The 22,893-nt window shown below is 41.4% G+C and overlaps 1 protein-coding gene across 3 annotated transcripts in view; it reads right to left on the bottom strand.

Moving 5' to 3' along the window:
• The window catches only part of LDA (limit dextrinase), a 98,466-nt gene that overhangs the window by 2,922 nt on the left and 72,651 nt on the right, over positions 1 to 22,893 (bottom strand). For all 3 annotated transcript variants that reach the window (XR_016077970.1, XR_016077971.1, XM_010268956.3), the window contains exons 19-22: positions 7,763 to 7,819; positions 5,798 to 5,866; positions 5,644 to 5,700; positions 5,457 to 5,531 (exon numbers count right to left, since the gene is read on the bottom strand). Coding sequence is in view for 1 of the 3 variants with exons in the window: in XM_010268956.3 (XP_010267258.1) it covers positions 5,457 to 5,531; positions 5,644 to 5,700; positions 5,798 to 5,866; positions 7,763 to 7,819 (258 nt within the window). In the remaining 2 variants the exon portion in view is untranslated. The remainder of the gene's footprint in view (positions 1 to 5,456; positions 5,532 to 5,643; positions 5,701 to 5,797; positions 5,867 to 7,762; positions 7,820 to 22,893) is intronic.

Raw genomic sequence — 22,893 nt, 5'->3', positions numbered from 1 at the left:
CAAACCCAGAAAACCAAGCAAAAAAACCCCAAGCTCCAAAAAGAAAACCAGCTCAACAACTGAATAATACTTGCAAACCAGCAAAAACAAGAACCAATCTGCAACACTAATGCAAAACCCAGACCCTACAAACCAAAATCAACACCCGCAGGAATGGCACACCTAATACCCAATCCCACCAGGACTCCCACTCAAAAACTCTTATCAGCTTTATGAGAATGTTCTTCTAGCCTCCTTCGTACACCAGAGAGAAAAAAAAGAAAGGATTACAAAGGAAGAGCACTATCACTAAATAAGCAATCTCTATGAGCACCAGATTTAGCTAATCCATCTGCTACAGTGTTCAGTTCCCTAGGAATCCAGTTCAATTTAGCCTGCATTGAGTTCAAAATATCTCTAGCTTCTGCCAAAAGATGAGCCAAATTCCAAGGTCCATTGTCTTTTTCTATTAGCCATCTTATTGTATTGGTTGAATTACCTTCAATAACTAGGGAGTAAATTCCAAGCATTTTGGGACAATAAAGACCCGTGAAGGCTGCTACTATTTCTGCCTTTGTAGAGTTAGCAGAACCATTCGGGCCACTAAAAGTCCAACATATGTTCCCATCCCTATACTGAATTATACATCCAACCCCTGCCTTTTGAGCTCTGAACCTTCAAACTGTATTAAATGTTTTCACTGCTTCTTCCAGACTCCCTCCGGTTTTCAGCTCTGAATCTTCTTACTGCTTCTTGAATACATCCCCACCATCTCCAACAATCATTTCCTTTTCTTGAGTTAAAGAATTGTCCAAATTTCCATCAAGCACCGGAGCGGCACCACTCTCTTTTTCCTGAGGAACATATATCTGATTTTACTAATGAAGACTGGGAAAATTCACACTCTAGCTGCAAATCCACTATATGGCATTAAACAGAACAGAATGGTGAAGCAGGGTTTACATAGCTGACCCCATATGGTCAGGATAAGGCTTTGATGATGATGATGATGATGAGAATCTTGTGACCTAGAAAAGTAAAAAACAGAGCATGGGTGCTAAATCAAGTGCTGAAACAGAATATCAAGCTATGAATCATAAGACATGGGATTTAATGTGTCTGAAGAATCTTTTTCAAGAAAAAAAGGTTTTTTCCACTTTCATTCTCTGCGATAATCAAGCTACCACACACCTATAAATCCTGTGTTTCATGAGAGAGGAAAAAACATCGAGGTTGATTACCATTTTGTTTGTAAGGTCCATAGTAAAGATATCACCACTCACACCAAATCAGAAAATCAACTTGCAGATCTGTTTACTAAAGCTTTCAGTCAACTTAGAGTGGATTTTATCATATCCATATTATTGGGACAGGGGCACTCTTGTCATTGCAGTTTTCTCACTAAATGGGGGTCTTTCTATAATTGAATTTTTTATGAGTTTTTCCTTCCACAGATTTGATTTTTCTTGTTTAGATGGCTTCAAAGCTCTGCCTACTTTTATCTAGGAAAAATTTGATAGGAAAAGTTCGAAGTATCAATATGCACAAATAGGTATATTGTGCGTTTTTGGTGACCATTATACTATTTTTATCTATTATTTTTTGTTTCAGATTTTTACAGGGGTATTATAAAACATGTATTTAACGTTTGAAAACATCAAATCTTATAACTCTTAATATTAAGCATTTCAGTGGCCTATTAATACAATTACGCCTGATATGGCGCATATCATATCTTTGAACCTTGTTGATAGGGAAGCTCCCTATATCAGGGGCCTCCACTATGGCCCTAGATTATAGGCGAATGTGATAAGGTGATAATTTGTTTCTGGGATATCTATCTATTAGGTTTTAGCAAATTGTATCAGTCAGCAAGTTTTATGATTTCTTGTATTGCTCTTTGCTCCTTTTCCAACAATAAAATGTTATGGACCCGGGAATAGGATCTCGTCACGGGTCGGTCCACGGGAAAACCCTCTTGTTTTCCCTTGTCCCTTCCTTTTCTTGAGGTACCTATCTTGGCGCCTAGGGGGTGATTTGTTCAAGAGATCACCAACTCTCCTTACTCTCTTCTTGACTGAATATTCGATGCCTTCATTCAATAATAGTGGCTCCTTAAATAGGAGATTACAAGAGTCCTGCTCTTAGGGAGACTCCTTGCTGAATAGGGAGACCTCCAGCTCTATCTTGATAAGATAAGACTGATAAGATAAGATAAGATAAGTCTCTCTTAATCCTAATCTAATAAGATAAGATAATCTAATCTACTAACTTAATAAGATAAGATAAGAATAACAAGATAGTCTAATCTAATATGCCGAATGGATAAGACTGTTGTTGCCGAATTGGATAGGATGAGAACACCGGATCATTGCTGCTGCTGCTCCCAATACGCGTCCACATCATTACTCCCCTCCTGAACTACGAGCTTGTCCTCAAGCTCGAATTCAGGATGGGTGTCTTGAAACACAGTCAAAGGAATCCCGGATAGGTGGAATGACTTTGCCCTCCTGGATCGGGTTCCAATGAAGAGGGTTCATCCTCATCTTCCTTTTGTTCCACCAGGAGGCAAAAAAGTCTCTTGCACTTGTGCCCTGCTGAGTAGAGTTCATCACAATTAAAACATTGTCCCCTCACCCTGCGTTCCGCCATCTCAGCCCTAGACAAGTGCTTAATAGGGGGTCAACGACGCTGCTCCCCACACTGGATGCTGATCTGGAATTGTTGCTCATCTGTGGCTTCCGTTCTTGGCTGGCTGCTGAATATGGAGCCATTCCGAGTGGTTTCGGAGATGCCCATGCTGATGGAGGCCGCCCCATACTGAAAGTTCCGCGGCTGAGTTGTAGCTTGCGTTCGAAGGTGCGAGCTATATTCATGGCTGTGACTAGGTTGGGGGGGTGTTGCATCTCCACATCCACCCTCAAGGGTTCTGCTAACCTTGCGGTGAACATGTCTACCTGCTGGTCCGGTCGTACCGAAACTGCTCTGGCAAGGAGGGTTTGGAATTGGCGCTGGTATTCAGCCACTGTTTCCGTCTGTTTGAGGTTGATCAGTTCACCTAAGGGGTTGCTTGTCAGTGGGGGCCCAAACCTAAGAAGGCAGTAGGATTTGAACTGGGTCCAACTGAGCCCGGGTTCTTCCTGTTCCAATCGATAGAACCAGAGTTGTGCTTCCTCCGTTAGGTGAAAGGCGGCTAGGCTTACATTGTCTCGGTCGTCTGTCCGTTGATTGCGAAAAAACTGCTCGCACCGATACAACCAACCCAAGGGATCTCCGTTGTCGTTGTACGACGGAAATTCCAACCTGCTGTACTTGGGAATGACCGTGGCCCCCTGGTTGACGATTTGCTGCTCGCCGGAAGACTCCGACAGATCCGGTCGGCGGATGCTAGTGGCTGCCGCCCCTTCTGTGTTCCTCTCCTTGCTAGAAAGGAATAACTCCATCAGAGTCGTAGCTCCCTGACTTCGTCCTTCATTTCCCGTACTTCCGAGCTGGTCTCCACGAGCCGGTGCTCGAGTTTGTGGACCCTGGACGACAGCTGCTCCAGATCACCCATGACGCCTTGCTCTGATACCAAGTTGTTATGGGCCCGGGAATAGGATCTCGTCACGGGTCGGTCCACAGGAAAACCCTATTGTTTTCCCTTGTCCCTTCCTTTTCTTGAGGTACCTATCTTGGCGCCTAGGGGGTGATTTGTTCAAGAGATCACCAACTCTCCTTACTCTCTTCTTGACTGAATATTCGATGCCTTCATTCAATAATAGTGGCTCCTTAAATAGGAGATTACAAGAGTCCTGCTCTTAGGGAGACTCCTTGCTGAATAGGGAGACCTCCAGCTCTATCTTGATAAGATAAGACTGATAAGATAAGATAAGATAAGTCTCTCTTAATCCTAATCTAATAAGATAAGATAATCTAATCTACTAACTTAATAAGATAAGATAAGAATAACAAGATAGTCTAATCTAATCTGCCGAATGGATAAGACTGTTGCTGCCGAATTGGATAGGATGAGAACACTGGATCATTGCTGCTGCTGCTCCCAATACGCGTCCACATCATAAAATCTCCTTGATCTGTTACTAACAAAAAAAAGAGCTCTATTCAACCATATCAATCTTCCCTACATGTTCTGTTTTATTATTTAACCCTATCAAGGGCCATAGCCTCTACTAAAATGCCAATCCTCAGAACCAGATAATTCCATGTCCCTTTTGGCCTTCTCCTGGCTCTTTTAGAACCATCAAGTTGCATTAAGTAAACCCTTATTTCTACAGTAGTAGGTCTTCTATGCAAGGTTCAGGCTATTACAATATTCCAAAATATCAATGATATGTCCAGAAATATCATCATTTTGCTAATACCATAATTTTTGTGGGAACTTTCCCATGATGGACATGGCCCATGACAGTGTAATGATAAAACAGGATTCAAGTAGCCAACCACATATTTAGGATAAGGCTTTGTTGAGACGAGATAAACTTTTTCCCAAGATAAAACCCAACTTAGATCCTTCTATTTCTGTTTCTTTCTCATTATTGCTATATTCTTCATTTGATATTCTAGACCATGAAACAACTCCACTTTGATCTATTGCGTTATATAAAATAGTCTTTCAGTTTTTTGTAATGATTAAAGTGGGATATTTCTGTACTTCAATTTGCCTAACAATAAATGGTAAGTTTGTAGACTTAAGAAAACACTATGCTAAAGCAATCAGCAAGACTTGGTTAGACACTTCTAGGCTTCTAGCAACATGGACTAGTTGTACATAGATTGATCATATGGTGTTCATTAAATATGACAAGGTGTTAATCATAGGAAATTAATAAGATTATAGAAAGGGAAATAGGAAAAGGATAAATCATGAAATAACATAGACTTGATTTTTTATTTAATGATAAGTATTACAGATCTGATATGCACTGGTTTCAGTCCTAGAATGATAAAGAAAAAGAACAGAGAGAGAGAGAGAGAGAGAGAGAGAGAGAAGAGAAGAGGAGAGATGGGAGAGAAAAACCTTGGTTCAAACTACAGAAAAATCACCCTCTCTAGTCGGCCAAGTAGTATTTATATGTTTCTAATGAGTGTTACAAAGACAGTTACACCCCTAATTAAGTATGAGACATAACACTTAAAGTAAACTATAAAAGATATTACACCACACACTTAATGTAAGACAAAATGACCAAACTACCCCTTAATAGCCGACTCTAACAATAGGACATAGCATCATGCTGCGCATGGCTGATAAAGCAATGCACCGATTGTTTCTATTAGCACAATTTTTCTTCTCATTCTTCTTTAAATATTACTGTTCAATTCTTTTATTGCTTATTTTGATTAATAGGGCTGCTTGAAGAACACAAAAAAAATTACATCAGTTTTAAGAAAATCAAAGCACACACTATCTTGGTGCTTTTTTCCAGATAATCATCATCTTTAGAAACAAAAGATTCCACAAAGATAGAAAGAACCTGTGAAAGTGCTACTATACTTGTTGCCAAATGATTTATCCTGCATCTCTCATCAACAGAAATTTCCACTGGGGTCTATACAAATACAATAGCTTATGAGTTAAGACTTCCATAAAAGGGAATATAAAAACTCCAACTTCTACTATGTTTAAGACAAAAAACTTTAATCGTTTTAAGTGAAATGTACCTTCATGCTCACTATGTCAAACAGGGTCTCATTGTCATGAGCAGAGACATAATTAATCTGGTTTATGAATAGAAATGGAAAATCAGCGGGATAGAATCACAAGCTCTAGCTCACTAAGATTGTTTAGACAGGAAAATCTTATAACAATACTTACAGTTTCGATGGGGCACAAAGCATATGCAACAGGCAATTGGTCATGAGTTAGAACTTCAGATCCTTTCACCTGGGAAGGAACATCTTAATTTTGTAATATAATAAACTGAAAATGATAGCAAATTTACCAATTATTACAGCTACAGCAGAAGAATGCTAAAGAGGCTTCATGAAAATAGAAAGTGATTCTGACCCCAAAGGCATGATACCTAGAAAACTGATAACCAATAATCAATATCATAAAAGCGGTAACCAATCAGCTGGCATTCATCAAAATTCACCAGGGGGGTCTGGTTAGTCAAAGTTGTTCCAATATCATAACCCTTCCAACATAATAGAAATTGCCCCATATCCAATTTCTTGTCTGCCGGTAGAACAACTTTATGAGAAGGAGAGGGGAATCCAAAGATAGTTTCTTGAATTAAGCTTCTTTAACCACTTTTTCTTTTTCCTTCAATAATCTTCTATTTCTTTCTCCTCAAATTCCTCATCAGATTAGAAGGGAAAGCACTCAAAAGGATCTTTGTCTACATACTTCAAGAAAAGTTAGGGCAAAATGAGGAATATCTTATGACAATCAAAACATAAACTGGCCATCCAAAAGCCTATACTCAACAAATGATCAATAACTGGTCTTCTTAGCAAAAAACCAAAATGATCACTAACCAAGGTACCATCCACGGAGAGTAACCACCAAAGACAATGCTTTAACCTTTGGGGGGACTGGGTAGTGCAGTTGAGTTGAGTATAAATAATGCAGATATGAAGTAGGAAAGAATCCATGGAGAACAAATCAATTTTCTTCCAATTTCTATACCAATTTCATATTTTTTTTGTGATTGAGATATTCATTTTTTTAATCAGTAACTAGTAAAATTTTTATCAAGTATCAGAAATGTACAGTGTAAGGTACAAGTGTAAAGACTCTTTACACAAAAGTACAGATCTATTGAGGTAGCCCACAACTGCTCTCCCACTGCCCTGATGGGCTCCTTTTACATGAAAACTTCTCCTTTATCAAAGTGGGTATTCACCTCACATCATAAACTGTCTACTAACTCCTTCAAGAGATATGGAATCGGCAAAGGAGTTACTTTTTTTTTTTTTTTGAGTTTTCTCTTTCTAAATTCATTTTCTAGTTTATTAATGCCATAGAGCTAAGGTTAGTTATCTTAAAGGGTCAAAATAGTTTAATAAGTCTTATTAGATATTTTTTTTTTATTTTGAAAATTTGGAAGTTTGGATAATGCCACTTTTATTTTAGCCTATTTCTCAAGGACCAGAGATTTTCTGTTTTGCATAATTTTGGCATCATTATCTAACCAATGAAACTGGTACTATGTAAATCTGTATGTTTTGAGAGAGATATAGCTGTTCTGTTGATAGGTTGTTCATCAATGATGGGATTTCGGTTTTATTTCTTGGCTACTCTTGGAGCTGTTTTTGGTTTTCTTAGTTTTTGTAAGAGTAGTAATGAGTTATTAGAGTTGTTTAAGTATCCCTATGGGTTACCTAAGAATATCCCTCTCTCTCTCTCTCTCTCTCTCTCTCTCTCTCCAATTTGCACCCCTGAGAGTTCTTCTCTTTCTTTCTAATATCCTGCTCATTCTCTGATGGATAGTAAGCTGTCTATTTACTTCTCCATATCTGTTCTTCATCATAAATCACCCAAATTGTCTTCACCCTACAAGCTCACCATCAGATCTGAAAATTGTAAGACTCCGAAGTGCTAACTTGTCCTACATCAGTGGATTACAGTATCTATGATCGCAAACCTAAGACATACCACCTCTCTTGAGATAAAGGGTGACCAGAAAAGTAACATGCTAGCTTTCTCATTCATATAACATCGCATTGGAACTGCATTGTGAATTAAGGGTTCCATTCCACATAATGTGTTCCTCATAGAAAGTACGGGCATATAAGAAATGCATCATAGTGTCTCCAATACAGCTCTATTCCTTACCTCTACCCCTTCATGATTAGTTAAAACAAAGTCCCTCAAGTTTGCAGCCATGCCAACCTGAAGTAGAAATAAATGGAACAAAATTACAACCATAAGCATAGTTAAATACAGAAAGGTAAAAAACAGAAAAACTAAAAAAGAGAATTATAAAAAAAATTGGAGAAATATAATGATGCAAGTAAAGGAGAACACAGAATCAAGATAGCTGCTGGGCCGAATTCTTCAAAGCCAATTTCTTTTCTAGATGGCATTTGCAGGGAGACTATAAGGGATCCTTAACCTGGGTAGTTACTATTGGTATGCTTGATCATCTTTTTGATTGCACCACTTAGCATATTTGTTCTGGCAATATTTCTTTCTGGATAGAAAATTGGTGGGGCAATGAGCCTCTATTCAGATATGCTCTACACCCTAACATAATTGATCCCAGGCTGAAAATAAATGATATCCAGGACAGAAATGGTGTGTGGCAGTGGGACTGAATTGAAAACAACCTACTGCCACACATTTTGACTTCTCTTTCATCCCTTCCGAAAGATGGTTTGGACATTCAGTTATGGAAACTCTATCTAAGTGGTAATTTCTCATGTAAATCAGCTTGGTATTCTCTCCATCAGAGAGATATTATTAACCCCTGGCATTCCTTGGTTTGGAACAAAAGAATACCCCCCAAAATCTCTTTTTCTTTTTGCTTGGAAACTGTTGAAAGGGGATATTCCTACAGATGACAGCATTTGACACCTTGGCATTCCTTTGGTTTCAGCATGTGTATATCATGCTAATCGGAGAGTAGAGTCCACAGGTCATCTCCTTATTTTTGGCAGATTAGCCTCTAAAGTTTGGACCACCTTCAGAAACTTGGCATTCCTCACATTCAAACCCAATTGGCTAGAGACAGAATACTTTTCTGGCTACAACAGGGAAGAGGGTGCCACTCACAGGTGAAAGAAATTATTGTTTCTATCTTCTTTTTTTTTTTTTTGATCAATAACACTTTCATTAAATCATCAATAGAAGATTTACAAGGGGAAGACAAACACACTTATCTTCCAAGAGCAACAAAGAACCTCAAGAAAAGGAAAAAAAAAAGGAAAAAACACTAAAGTTACAGCTTAGCCCAAAACAGTGAATCCCTTTCTGCCCCTTGTTTAGCTAAACCGTCAGCTAGGGAATTAGCCAATCTTTTAACCCAACATATCTTAACTTCCATCTCCCGCACCAGCCACTTGAATTTCCTCCTCTCATTGTTGTACTTCCATAAGCCATTGTTATCTTTAATCAGCCACCCTATCACCACCTCTGAATCCCGTTCAATTATGAGTTTCCTGATGTTCAACTCCTTAGCTTTCCGGATTCCTTCCATAACTGCAAAGATCTCAGCTCTAAGGGAGTCACCCACTCCAATTGGGCCTGAGAACATGGCAGAAATGACCCCATTCTCATCCCTAAAAACATCCCCAATCCCCGATTGTCCCGGATTTCCCCTACTACACCCATCACAATTTAATTTCAAGAATCCACCAGGTGGAGGGGTCCAAGCCACACTCATTACTGACTTGGTCTGTGTGCAATTTGCAATTTCACCCCACTTCCTCAACATGTCATCCACAGTGTAATCTGTGAATAGCTCCAAAGATTTCAGCCACTATACAGCCTTAATATGTATGATAGACCTCAAATCTGCTACTCCTCTCTCAGCTTCTGAGAATATCCTGGAGTTTCTTTCTTCCCAAAGTGTCCAACATACTACAGCCCATAGTCCTTCCCCTTTTTATCCGCCACCTGAAAAAAGAAGGGGAAAAAAGGCCCTGCAGGTCTGATGGAGGATTCCAGCTACATCCAAATAGGGAGAAAGCCCAATCCCAAATTGACCTCACAAAATGGCAAGATACCAATAGGTGAAAACCAATCTCCCCATCCGCTTTACAAAGAACACACCAATGAGGTGACAAGCAAGTATTGGGTCTCTTCTTTTGGAGTAGATCACCAATGTTGATTCTTTCCAGATAGGCTTCCCAACAAAAACTACCAACCCTAGGAGGTATTTCTCTGCACCAAACCTCATCAACAGGGAAAGGGGAGAAAGTAGGACTGGTGGACTGACTTAAGACTTTGAAGAAAGAAGCACAAGAAAAGATGTCATTGGGGGTAGGTGTCCAAATTCCAGAATCTGCCCTAGTGGGGTCTAAGACAACGTTATCAAGAAGTGCAATAAGGCTCGAAATACTGTCGAAGTCTGAGTCCCTCAAATCCCTTCTTAGACCCAAGTTCCACCCAATCCCAAAAGTGGAAGAGGACGGGATGGTGAAAGACGAGATTGGCTCATTTTTCAAATCAGAAAGAGCATACAAAGAAGGAAACTGATCCTTTAGAGGGGCACTCCTCACCCGGGTTTGTTCCCAAAATTTTATGGAGTTACCGAAATTCAAATCATACCTGATATTAGGGGAGAAAACTGGTAGCAGGTCATGAATGGCTTTCCAAGGAGAATTGCTTGTGATCCTAGCTCTGATTCCAACGTCCCATCCATTGTGCTCCAACCCATGTATACTTACCACTATTCTAGCCCATAGCTTCTCCTTCTCCATAGGGAACCTCCACAACCACTTTCCTAAAAGAGTCATATTCCTTCTCCTAATACTCTCAAGCCCCAAACCACCACAAGTCTTACTCCTACACACTATCTCCCAACTAACTCTATGATCCCTCTTCTCCTCTCCCGGCTCCCACAGGAAATCTCTCATTAGCTTCTCCAATCTGTTAGCAACCTTCATTGGGATTTTAAACACCGACAGGAAAAAGATGGGTAAGTTAGCAAGCGTGGCCTTAATTAGTGTAATTCTCCCACCAAGAGAGAGGTAGTTCTTTTTCCAAGATACCAGTCTTTTTTCAAACCTTTCCACCACCGGGTTCCAAAAGCTCTCTCTCATAGGATTATCACCTAATGGCAACCCTAAGTAGTTCAAAGGCCACCCCGAGACTTCACACCCCAGCACTTCAGCACTCTCCCTGATTTCTCCCTCCTCCAAATTCACCCCCACTACACAGCTTTTCCCAAGGTTAACCTTCAAGTTGGACATTTTCTCAAACAGTTGTATCACCGACTTCAAGTTCCTGATAAAGCTCACATTACCGCCTTCACAAAACAGAATCATGTCATCACCAAACTGTAAGTGAGTGAGGGGGGTTTCCACCCTCCCAACTCTCCAGCCTCTAATGAGCCTCCTAGAATCTGCTCTGTGAATCAGTTTCCCCAATACCTCCGCAATTAGAATGAACAAGAAAGGAGACGGGGGTCTCCTTGTCTTATACCCCTACTGGCTGGAAAGAAATCTACCACTGTCCCATTCACTAGCACTGAATAATGACAATTCCGGACACAACCCATGATCCACTTACACCATCTAGCCCCAAACCCAAATTTAGTCAAAACTTTCCTCAAGAAATCCCAGTCCACCAAGTCATAAGTCTTTTCCAAGTCCAACTTACAGACCACTCCCTTCTTCTTATCCCTCTTAAAGTTCTCCACACTCTCATTAGCAATTAAAATCTAATCAGTAATTTGTCTTCCACTCACAAAAGCTCGCAATGAAATCTAGCAATACCTCCTTCAGCCTCAAAGACAACACTTTTGCAATGATCTTATACAAGCTATTAACCAAGCTAATTGGCCTAAAATCCTTCGAGTGGGATGCATCTTTCTTTTTTGGAATTAAGGCTATAAATGTAGAGTTCACACATTGACAATTCCTCTCCTGAAAAACTCCTCAAACACCCGCAAAAGATCATCTTTCAAAATATCCCAACAGTCCTGATAAAAAGCCATTGTGAACCCATCCGGCCCTGGAGCTTTTGTTCTATCCATAGAAAACACAGCCTCCTTGATCTCTTCTAAATTAAAGCTTCTTTCCAACCTTCTCCTGTTCTCCACCCCTACATCTGGCCAATCCAATCCTTCTACCCACACCCTTCTACTCACAAGCCTTCTTAGAATAGATTTGAAGTGCTCCACACAGGCCCCGACTATCTCCTCTTGTTGTATTAACTCAACTCCATCTACTACCAATTTGGAGATAAAGTTCTTCCTTCTCCTGCCATTTGCAAAAGAGTGGAAATGCCTAGTGTTTCCGTCTCCCTCTTGCAACCATTTACACCGAGATTTTTGCCTCCCGGCTAATTTCCTCCTTGTGCAGGCAGTCCTCTAACTGTCTTCTCAAATCTCTCCTGAGTTCATTGTCTTCCTCTCCAAATTCTCCCCTTTCTCCTTTAGAGTCAAGGCTTTCAATCTTATCCATCAGATCTCCCTTTCTTTCTTCTATTCTCCCAAACTCCACCAAATTCCACTCCTTGATTTTTGCTTTCAAGAATTGTAGTTTCTTATGGAATGTCATCCCTTCCCATTCCACCAATGGGTTACACTCATACCACCACACCCTCACTTTGTTAGAAAACCCTGGATGAAGTAACCACATATTTTCAAATCTAAAGGGGGTAGGACCTCCACACCTTCTTTCCTCCTTACATAACACTATGGGCCAATGATCCGAGGTCACCCTTGGGAGAGCTCTAGAAGCCAAGCTTCCCCAATGTTCTTCCCAATCCAAAAAGAAAAGGAATCTATCCAGCTTAGAGCAAATGGGTCTAGATTGGAGATTTGACCATGTAAATGTCTTATGGGCTAGGGGAATCTCTTTAAGCTCAAAGGCATCCACAAAACTGTTAAACTTCCTCATGGTTTTTGTCACCCTCTGATCAACCTTATTGGATTCCTCCGAGAATCTGATCACATTGAAATCCCCGCCCATGCACCAGGGCCCATCCCACAACCCTCTAACATCAACCAATTCCTCCCACAACTCCTTTCTCTCTCTGTAGTCATTCGGTCCGTATACATTTGTGAACACCCACATATAATCATCCTCTCGCTGCTTAAACTTCATGGAAACCGAGTACTTTCCGATCAACTCCTCCAAACCTTCAACCACATCCCTCTTCCACATTGTTACAATCCCCCCGGAAGCACCCCACGAGGGAGTAGCCACCCAACTAATCCCCTTGGCTTTCCATACACTCCTTGCCCATTTGTTATTAAACTCCATTCTCTTAAACTCTTGCAACAGCACAATGTCTGGGTCATACCGCCTTATTACCTCTTTTATTGTCGCTCTCTTCCTTGCACTCCCAATTCCCCTCACATTCCAACTAAGAATCTTCATTCCGCTTCTTTTTTAAACCTCTTGCCACCTACCCACTACTTTCCCCCTTTCCTTCTATCTCCTTTTTACCCCGAGCTTCTTGTCTCCTTCTACATCTCTCTTCAGTCTCTCTACTTCACTCAATCTCCTCTTCTTTGTTCTGATCTCCTTCTTCCCCTCACATTTCCCACACTTTTTCACTCCTATACTTTCCTTCCTGCACCTTCCCACTTTCCTTCCTTCCCCTCTCCCCCTCCTCGGAGAGCCCGCCTACTAGCTTGGTTGCATATTCATGGGCTACAGGACATGGAACAAAAACAAAATCTGGAACCAAAGACACAAAAGACACATTAGTAGCACAAACCGAAATCACTTGGTTACCTGGGACTGATGGACAGGCTAGAAAAGGGCTGCTCCCGGCCTCCCTCTCTTGTTCCAAAGGTTGGTAAACATCTATCTCCTTGAGTTGGTTGGGAAGTACTTATGTCCTTTGGTCATCCTGGTGATCTTTCCACTCTACCCCTGGTTCACCCCTAGATGGTGTGTTCCTGCTCTGCTTCCGGTTCTCTCGGTTTGCCCCTTCTGATATTCCTTGCACACTCTGTAGTCTTGGGAATGAGTTAAACCGATTGCAATCTTCACCCTGAAACAAGCTTGCAATATTCCCCCCATCCATGTCACCTCCAGCACAACTACCTTCATCGTTTACACTGCCCACGCTAGTACCATCAACAGAAAAGTCCTCCGATTCTTCATCTCCTTCACTGCACTGCACCCAGCCTTCATCCTTCTCTTCTCTCTCTTCAGTTCTTTCCCTAGCGTATTTTGGATTCGGCCTCTCTGAGGAGCGTCACATGGGGCTAAGCTCCTCCAGACTTCGTCGGGAAACCCACTGCAAATCCAACTTCTCCATTTTTCGCCGCTGCGCGCATTCCCCCCCCCCCCCCCTTTCTCGTGACTTGGAACGATGATAGACCATTAACATCGTCTATCAGCGGCTCAAGAAGAGTCCCCATACCCCGACCCACGTGACATTTTAAGTTATCATGTGGGTCCTTCAAGTGGAGCCTCCTTTCGGTGTTACACCCACCCGACCCGCCCGCGTGACCTTTTAAGTTGTCACGTGAGCCCTTCCAATGCTGTCCCGGCTCAAACTTCGCCCCGTCTGACCCACCCGCCACCTTCAACGGCTCGGACCAAACCTTTCGGCTCCCCAACCCATCCTGCCTCTTCGCCACATCAGCATAAGAAGAGCCCGCCATTAATTTGTTTAGTTCAAACCCATTTGAATTAGTTTCCTTAATTAGGTTGCTTGTCGTTTTGTTTTCCCTAACCAGCTCAGTAACCCTAAAAATAACTTTCATCTGCTCCACCTTTCCATCTCCCAACCTCTGCCCTCCACGTGTCCACCACCCAGCCAGCTCATCATCTTCTACCTTAGGAGCACCTTCCCACCACGACCGTTCAACTTCGGAAGCCACCCACACCTTGTACCAGGCTTCATCCAAGCAGATTTTAAAGAATCTCGGCAGGTTCTCATGCCTTACACCAGCTACCTGTAACTCCACGGCACCCAGATTTCGTTTATCAGCTTTCACCAAGATGCCTCCCAGACTTTGCACGATGTGCTCAAGAACAGAGTCTCGCCAGAGGTGAAATGGAAGGCCTACAAGCTTCAGCCGGACACACCCATCTTGGACTATGACTTCATTGCAGATTGGGCTCCAGTTCTGAACCTGTATCAGACCTCCATCCACCACAACTGCTTTAAAACTTAGTTCCTGGTCGCCTAGACATGGCTGTGTAATTCTATGCAGCCTCATATTAGCCGGAATTATTTGTGGGCAAAGACAACTAAGGAGATATGGGATGTTATGAAAGAAACTTACTCCCAACCCCTTAATGTTGCCAGAGCATATGAATTGAAATGTGAAGTGAACACCCTTAAACAAGGAGAGAAACCGGTATCGGTCTACTTCTCTACCTTGAAGTCCATGTGGCATGAGATTGATCACTTAGAGACTCTTGAGTGGGAGAGTCCCAAAGATGCTCAAACCCATAGAAAGCACATCGAGACAAACAGAGTGTTTGAGTTCCTGGCGGGACTAAACTCAGAATATGATATTGTGAGGCAGCAGATTTTGACTAGAGACAGTGTGACTCTCTCTTAGGCTTACTCATTTGTACACAGTGAAGAAACCAGAAGGAAGGTTATGATGCAACCCATATCAGCCTTTGTAGCGGCTACACCCAAATCAAGGGGTGATTCAGAGAAGGACAGGAGGAAGGAAGACAAGAAGGATGTAGTATGTGAACATTGTAAGAAACCCAAACATACAAAAGAGACATGTTGGAAACTGCATCCCCACTTGGTTCCTACGAAGTTAAGAAACAAGAAGGGCACTGCTCATGTAGCCATGAACACTGATTCAGCATCCTCATCTGGCACAAAAGGAACATCTTTGGAGACCTTAGCTGCAGTTCGGGCTGCCCTAATACAACTAGAAAAGGAGGTTGGAAATTCAGCTCAGCCACCGCAGCCTCCATCAGCCCCCGTCACATCTGCCTTCGCCCATTCAGGTACTCGAGCTTCAGCCTATCATGCCTCAGCTCCAGGTACTACTGAACCTTGTTGGGTAATAGACTCAGGTGCATCTGATCACATGACTAGCTTGCCTTCACTGTTTACTACTTACCATTTGTCTTCTGGTAGGAATAAGGTATCTATTGTTGATGGCTCCCTGGTTCCTATTCTGGGAAGGGTGACATCAAGCTTTCAGATATTATCTCCCTATCATCTGTTTTGCATGTGCCTAAGCTTGATACTAACCTTCTTTCAGTCAGTAGTATTACCAAGCATATGAACTGCTCAGTAACCTTCTTCCCTGACCGATGTGTTTTTCAGGATTTGGAGACGCAGAAGGTGATTGGGACTGGCCGTGAGACGAATGGGATCTATCTGCTCGGGGAGCGGTTCCATCAGGGAGAGTCAATAGAGAAGTTGTCTTTTGTTTCTAAGAGTGTGAGTCCGGTTATGCTTTGGCATAACCGATTAGGTCATTTGTCTTTCGATCTTTACAGAGTCTGTTTCCTACTTTATTTGAGTCTATTGAGTTGTCTCAGCTACAGTGTGAAAGTTGTGAGTTTGCTAAGCATTGTAGAAAGCCTTATTTATTGAGTAATCAAAGGAGTGATAATTCTTTTGATATTGTGCATACTGACGTTTGGGGGCCTTATCATATCCCTTCCATGGGTGGGTACAGATATTTTTTGTTATTTGTTGATGACCATACCCGCTTTTCTTGGGTTTATCTTATGCATTCACGAGATGAGGTACCTTCCCTGACCCAAAATTTTCACCAAATGATCCTAACCCAGTTTGATGCCAAGATCAAAGTTCTCCGATCTGATAACGCAAAGGAATACTTTGCTAAATCATTGACATCTTATCTTCTTCATCATGGGGTTATCCACCAGAGCTCTTGCCCTCATACACCTCAGCAGAATGGAGTTGCCGAGAGGAAGAATAGGCACATTTTGGAAGTGGCTAGAAGCCTCATGTTTACTTCCAATGTCCCTATTCGCTTCTAGGGGGACGCTATCCTCACAGCGGTATACCTTATTAATCAGGTCCCTTCCAGGGTCCTTGATATGCGATCTCCTTTTTTGCTTCTACACCCACGTGAGGACTTGCTTTCTATTCCCCTTAAGACATTTGGTTGCACTTGCTTTGTTCAGCTTCTCGGACCCCATCCCTCCAAGTTCGAACCCAAAGCCTCCAAATGCATCTTCCTTGGTTATGCACAAACTCAAAAGGGTTATTGCTGTTATGATCCTGTCTCCGGGAGGAAGTTTGTCTCCATGGATGTCACTTTCTTTGAGGGGACACCCTATTATCCTCGGGTTGCCCCTCAGGGGGAGAGTAGTGAGAGTGGGGGTTTGAATTCTTGTCTTCAGGGGGAGAGCAGTGAGAGTGGGGCAGTTCCTTTACCTATTCCATTGGGTGATGGGAACTGCAATGGTGAGGGTGGTCAGAGGGATCAGGAGTTGAGGGTTTATCACAGGCGGTGCAGGCAGGTTGATCCTGATCATCAGCAGTCCAGACCAGCTCTAATCTCATCTGCAGCTCCAGGTCCAGATACTTCAGTCCCAGAGCCCACAGAGACTTCCCCTACAAATGATCTTGACCTTCCAATTGCAGTCCGTAAAGGGAAACAACATTGTAGCACATCCACAGCCCACTGTATTTCCCATTTTTTATCCTATGATCGCCTATCTCCTACCTACAGGTCCTACCTTAGCTCCATTTCCAATGTCCCTATTCCAAGAACAGTGCAAGAAGCCCTATCCGTCCCTGAATGCAAAGATGCAATGCAAGTTGAGATGGATGCCCTGTTGAAAAACAACACCTGGGAGGTAGTTGATTTGCCAAAAGGAAAGAAACCAGTTGGATGCAGATGGGTATTTACGGTGAAGCATAATGCAGATGGATCTATTGAGAGGTATAAAGCTCGGTTAGTTGCAAGAGGGTTTACATAGACTTATGGCATAGATTACTTGGAGACATTTGCACCGGTAGCCAAGATGACTACTATTCGAGTTCTATTGTCCCTTGCAGCAAGTCACACTTGGCCTTTATACCAAATGGACGTGAAAAATGCCTTTCTGAATGGAGATCTACAGGAAGAAGTTAACATGCGTTTGCCTCCTGGATTCTATGATGCAGAAATAGGTAAGAAGGTCTGCCGGCTCAACAAGGCTTTGTATGGTTTGAAACAGTCACCTAGGGCTTGGTTCGATAGATTCAGTCTAGCACTTGTGAAGTTTGGATATGTACAGGCCCAGTCAGATCATACCCTATTCATCAAGAGGGTGGAGTCCTCTTTGACACTACTGGCCGTATATGTTGATGATATTGTGGTCACAGGGAATGATAGCCATGAGATTGAGTCTCTTAAACAACTTCTTCACCAAGAATTTGAGGTGAAGGACCTTGGTGTACTCCGGTATTTTTTGGGTATTGAGGTTGCTAGATCCAAATAGGGGATCTTTATATCTCAGAGGAAATATGTCCTAGACTTGTTGGCAGAAACTGGAAAGTTAGGTGTCAAGCTTGCAGATACACCAATTGAACAGAATCACAGGATTAGTGCCGAGAGTAGGGAGCTTCTTGAAGACAAAGTTATGTTCCAGCAACTGGTAGGAAAGCTCCTATATCTCTACCTCACTCGGCCAGATATTACTTATGCTGTTAGTGTTGTCAGCCAGTACATGCATTCTCCTAGAACCACACATCTTCTTGCGGCAGAAAGAATCTTAGCCTACTTGAAGAGATGCCCAGGTAAGGGTATACTTTTCAAGAACAACAATGGCATGAAGGTGGAGGTCTATACTGATGCAGATTGGGCTGGGAGTGTTGATGACAGAAGGTCTACCTCAGGATATTGTGCCCTTGTGGGAGGAAACCTTGTTTCCTGGAGAAGTAAGAAACAAAGTGTTGCCTCCCAGTCAAGTGCTGAAGCAGAATACAGGTCCATGGCCAATGGAGTGGCTGAAATCCTATGGCTAAGATCTCTACTTGAGGAGTTGGGTATTGAGTATGAGAAGCCCCTGATGCTGTACTGTGATAATCAAGCCGCCATTAATATAGCACATAATCCAGTACAGCATGACAGAACCAAACACATTGAAGTTGACCGCCATTTTGTGCGAGAGAGGGTCTCATCTCAAGAAGTATGCCTCCCTTACATCACATCCAGTATGCAACTAGCAGACATCCTCACTAAAGCCGTATCAAGAAAGAAGCTAGAGGCGGATCTATCCAAGTTGGGAATGATGAACATATACTCCCAACTTGAGGGGGAGTGTAGAGAACATTGATGTGGGCCCCACAGCTGTGGTCCCACTCTGTCCGTAGGGTAGAATGTATTTAGTCACAGCTGTGGTTATTTTGCTATTCTGTTATTTCTAGTTTCAGTTTTATATTGTTTGTTATTTGTTAGCAGTTACGATATAAACACCAAGGGCAGATATGTCCTTTCATGTAACTAGCATAACCTATATATATTAACTTAAAGTGGCGGCGGCAGAATATTGACATTCTGTTCTTCTCCTCAAAATCTGTGTTCTACTGCTCTTTCACCACTCTTTCTTCTACTTCTTCTTCACTTTCTCTTCTCATCGAACCTGAAATCTCTTAGTGGTCAAGACTGAATAGCAGTCTTGAAAACCTACACCTTCGAATTGGTTTCAGTAGAGAGTATTGAAATGGGAAAGAACGAGATATTAAGCTGGTTTGTTTTCCCAAATTTTCCCCCACCTATGACCCCTGAGTTAAGTTCTTTACTTCTATCTTGCTGTTCGTTGTCCAGTAACTCCCATTTTCCCTGGTTGAATTCCTCAAGTGCTCCAGCAATCACCCTCCACCCCTGTTTAGCTTGTCCCTCTGGTATACATATTGTTTGTTTTCTCCCCTTCCCAAAGAACTCTGTTAAAACTAAGAATCCTCCATTTCTATTTCTTTTGTTTGCTACTGTGAACCTCTTTCCTTTATAAGTCATTTCATTTTCCCAACCTTGTGTTTTTTCTGCATAAAGTAGACCATCTACGAAGCCTTTAAGCCAGTCCACCACTTTCTGCTCAGCAGCTGTCTTGCTCCTACCTGAGATTTGTCACCAGAGATAACAGTCTCCGGTGTCACAATGAACTGTGCCTTGAACCCTCATTCTCTTTAGAGTTAGACATCTTTTGCTGACATGTATGATTGGTATTTTCTGTTGGATTTGTTGAGAAACTATGGGTTTAGAGAGAGGCAGTGTGGTTGGATTGAAGGGTGTTTGAAAACTTGTCATTGTTAGGTTATAGTTAATTGAGTGATTAGAGAATTCTTTCTAGCCACCAAAGGATTGAGGCAAGGGGACCCCCTCTCTCCTTTCTTATTTACCTTGGTAGTTGAGGTGTTCAGTAGATTTATACTGAGATCTGATAGTTTGGATTTCTTTAGAGGTTAGAGGGTAGGGAGGGAGAGTATAGTTCTAACACACTTGCAGTTTGCTAATGATACAATTGTTTAAACTTATCTCTAAATTGAAGATTAATTTTGAGGAAAACAAGTTGCATGGTGGGGTTGAATTTGGGGGAGGAGGAGCTGGTCGGGGTAGCGGAGGTCTTAGGGTATCCTATTGCTAGTTGGTCGTTGAAGTATCTAGGTATGCCCTTAGGAGATAACCCACAGGAAGGAAGCTTTTGGAGTCCAATTATTGAAAATTGTGCTAAGAAATTGTCAGCTTGGAAGAGAAATTATGTCTCTTGGGAGTCAAATTACTCTGATAAAGCCTACCTTAGCAAATCTTCTGGTTTAATTTCTCCATCTTTAAGATGCAATAAAGGGAGGTGTGAAAATAGAGAAGATAATGGGGGATTTCTAATAGGACTATGGGAGCCTGGTGAAGGAAGAATGGACCACTTGGTGAGATGGGAGTAAGAGTGTAGAAGTATGGAGCAAGGGGGTTTGGGCTTAAGCAATTTAGGGAAGAAGAATGTAGCTTTATTGGGTAAATGGCTATGGAGATGGCCCTTAGGAAGGGCCTGAGAGTATGGGGGATTTCTAACACACTTTCACATAATGTAGTAGGAAATATTCACCGGTGTGCAGGTAATGGTCGGGATACTGGTATTTCTGGGTAGGCCACTTTAAACTCTCAGAAGAAGGCTATTAATGGTACTCTTCCCTAATTCCTAATCCTTATCAGGCAATGTTGTCAAAATCTTACGATTCATGATTTGAATCAAGAATCCCAAGGGTTTCAATTCAAATCTTATGTCTGAATCCTTTTCTGCAAAAATCTTACGATTTTTTTTTTAAATCCTATGATTCGATTCATAAATCTTACAATTTTTATGATTCACTATGGTTCATATAAATTCAATTAAGAACTAGTTCTCTACTTTGTTTTGTTTTTTTTTTTTTTTTTTTTTATGTTTTGTTTTGCCATGGGAGACTTTTTTAGCCCTTACTAGAAAACGACTTATTTACATTATTCAAGACTAGAAATTGAGTTTATTTTCTATCATATGTAAGTTAAAGGGACATTGTATGTATATTTGTTTGATTTTCAAGTCAAACTTGATTATATCATCTTAGACTTCTATTGTATAAGTGGTAAATTCTATTGTTTTAAGTACATATATGGTAGATATAGATCAAAAATAGGGTAAAATCACTTTCCTATATATATATGTATCAATATTTAATTTTTTGACAAGTTTGTATAAAATAGAAATAATCATACAACTTACGATACGATTCACAATTCAATTTGATTCAACTTTCTCTATGATTTACAATACGATTACGATTTTCAAAACATTGTTATCAGGTATGATGTGTGTACAGGAGATAGGGTTCTGTTTTGGGAGGACGTTTGCAGTGGTATTTCCACTCTCAAGGACCTTTTTCCCATCCTATATTCCCTGTCCCTCGTTAAAAATGAACCCATTCAGAGGTTTGTTTCACTTTCCCATTCTTCTGGTTTCAGTTGGAATATAGTTTTAGAAGAGATTTGAATATTTTAAATCTTGACCTGGTTGCTTCATTTCTCAAAACTCTTGACCCTGTTTATTTGGATCACTCTAAACCCGATGCCCATCTATGCACTCCTAACCCTCTGGGGTCTGTTTTCCTAAGCTTCTTTTTTCTCTTAGTTGTGCTCTATCCCTAATCCTCAACCTTTCTTTTGCAAGGAAATTTGGTTCAAACCTATTTCCCCTAAAGTGGGAGCCCTTTGCTAGGCTCTCTTGGAAAATTAAACACATTGAATAACCTGCAAGAGAGAAGACCTAATCTTAGTATCTCACCAAACTAGTTTTTCCTTGGCAAAGCTAATGAAGAAAGTTGTTACCACCTACTAATCTCCTGCTCTTTTTGGACTTTGGGAAAAGATTTTTGGTCTTTTTGGATGGAAGTGGACAGTGCCTCTGCAAATTGGTGGACCCTTCAACCCGACTACCTTCAGGTGGCCTAAAAGAATAGGGAGAGTTTTGTGGAGATGTGCTAGGGATGCTTTGGTATGGAAGGTTCAAGAGGGAAGAAATGCTAGGATTTTAATGATAAAGAAAGGGACTACTGTTTAGGTTTGCATTTTGAAGAAGGTTATCAATTGGGCTAAATCTTTGGATCTTTTCTCACAATTCTCCTTTGTTGACCTTTGGAGAAACTAGGAATTGGTTGCAAAATCTTCTTTCTTTGAGGACAAGCCCATAGTAGCTTGCAAACCCCCTGAATAAGGCTTTATCAAGCTAAACTTTGATGGCAGCAGCCTCAGTAATCCTGGGCCTTCCGGTATTAGAGGAGTTTTTAGAAATGCAGAGGATCAAATTGTTGCCTTATTTTCTGGTCCAATTGGAGTGGGGGATGTGGTTAGGCCAGAGGTTTAAGTAGCTCTATAGGGAGCACAGATTGATAAAGAGCTAAACTTTGGGAGTATGCTAATTGAAGGTGATTCTTATTTACCAAAAAAGATTGAAGGTGATCCCAAACTAGTAGTTGGTGGTTGAACCGTTGAAGGAGCTGAACTGTAGCTTTGTCCTTTAGGGGACAATGAAAAGATTCAAATGGCTGGTTCCAACATAATAGTGAGAGTTCAGTGGGAGAGGAGATTGGCTAATGGGCTGGCAGATCTTCTAGCTAAGTAAGGGGTGAATAGGGATCATTTATTTTGGGCTCAATCGTAATCTTGATTTGTTTTTGAGGTTGCATCTTGCACCTCTATGGATTTTTTGTGCTGTATCCTTTGATAGTTCTTATTTGATCTTTAATAAAATGCTTCTTATTACTTATCAAAAAAATTAAGGTTGTGAATTTTTTTTTTCAATTTAGATGCATGCTTATTGGTATATAAAACTAGAAAACTAACCTAGAATTTATTTTTTTCTATT

This window comes from Nelumbo nucifera, chromosome 6 (genome assembly GCF_055504915.1).
Source record: "Nelumbo nucifera cultivar China Antique chromosome 6, China Antique-T2T, whole genome shotgun sequence".
NCBI classification, from domain to species: domain Eukaryota; kingdom Viridiplantae; phylum Streptophyta; class Magnoliopsida; order Proteales; family Nelumbonaceae; genus Nelumbo; species Nelumbo nucifera.
The sequence above is the reverse complement of the archived record's forward strand: the minus strand, read 5'-3'. Positions and strand labels throughout refer to the sequence as shown.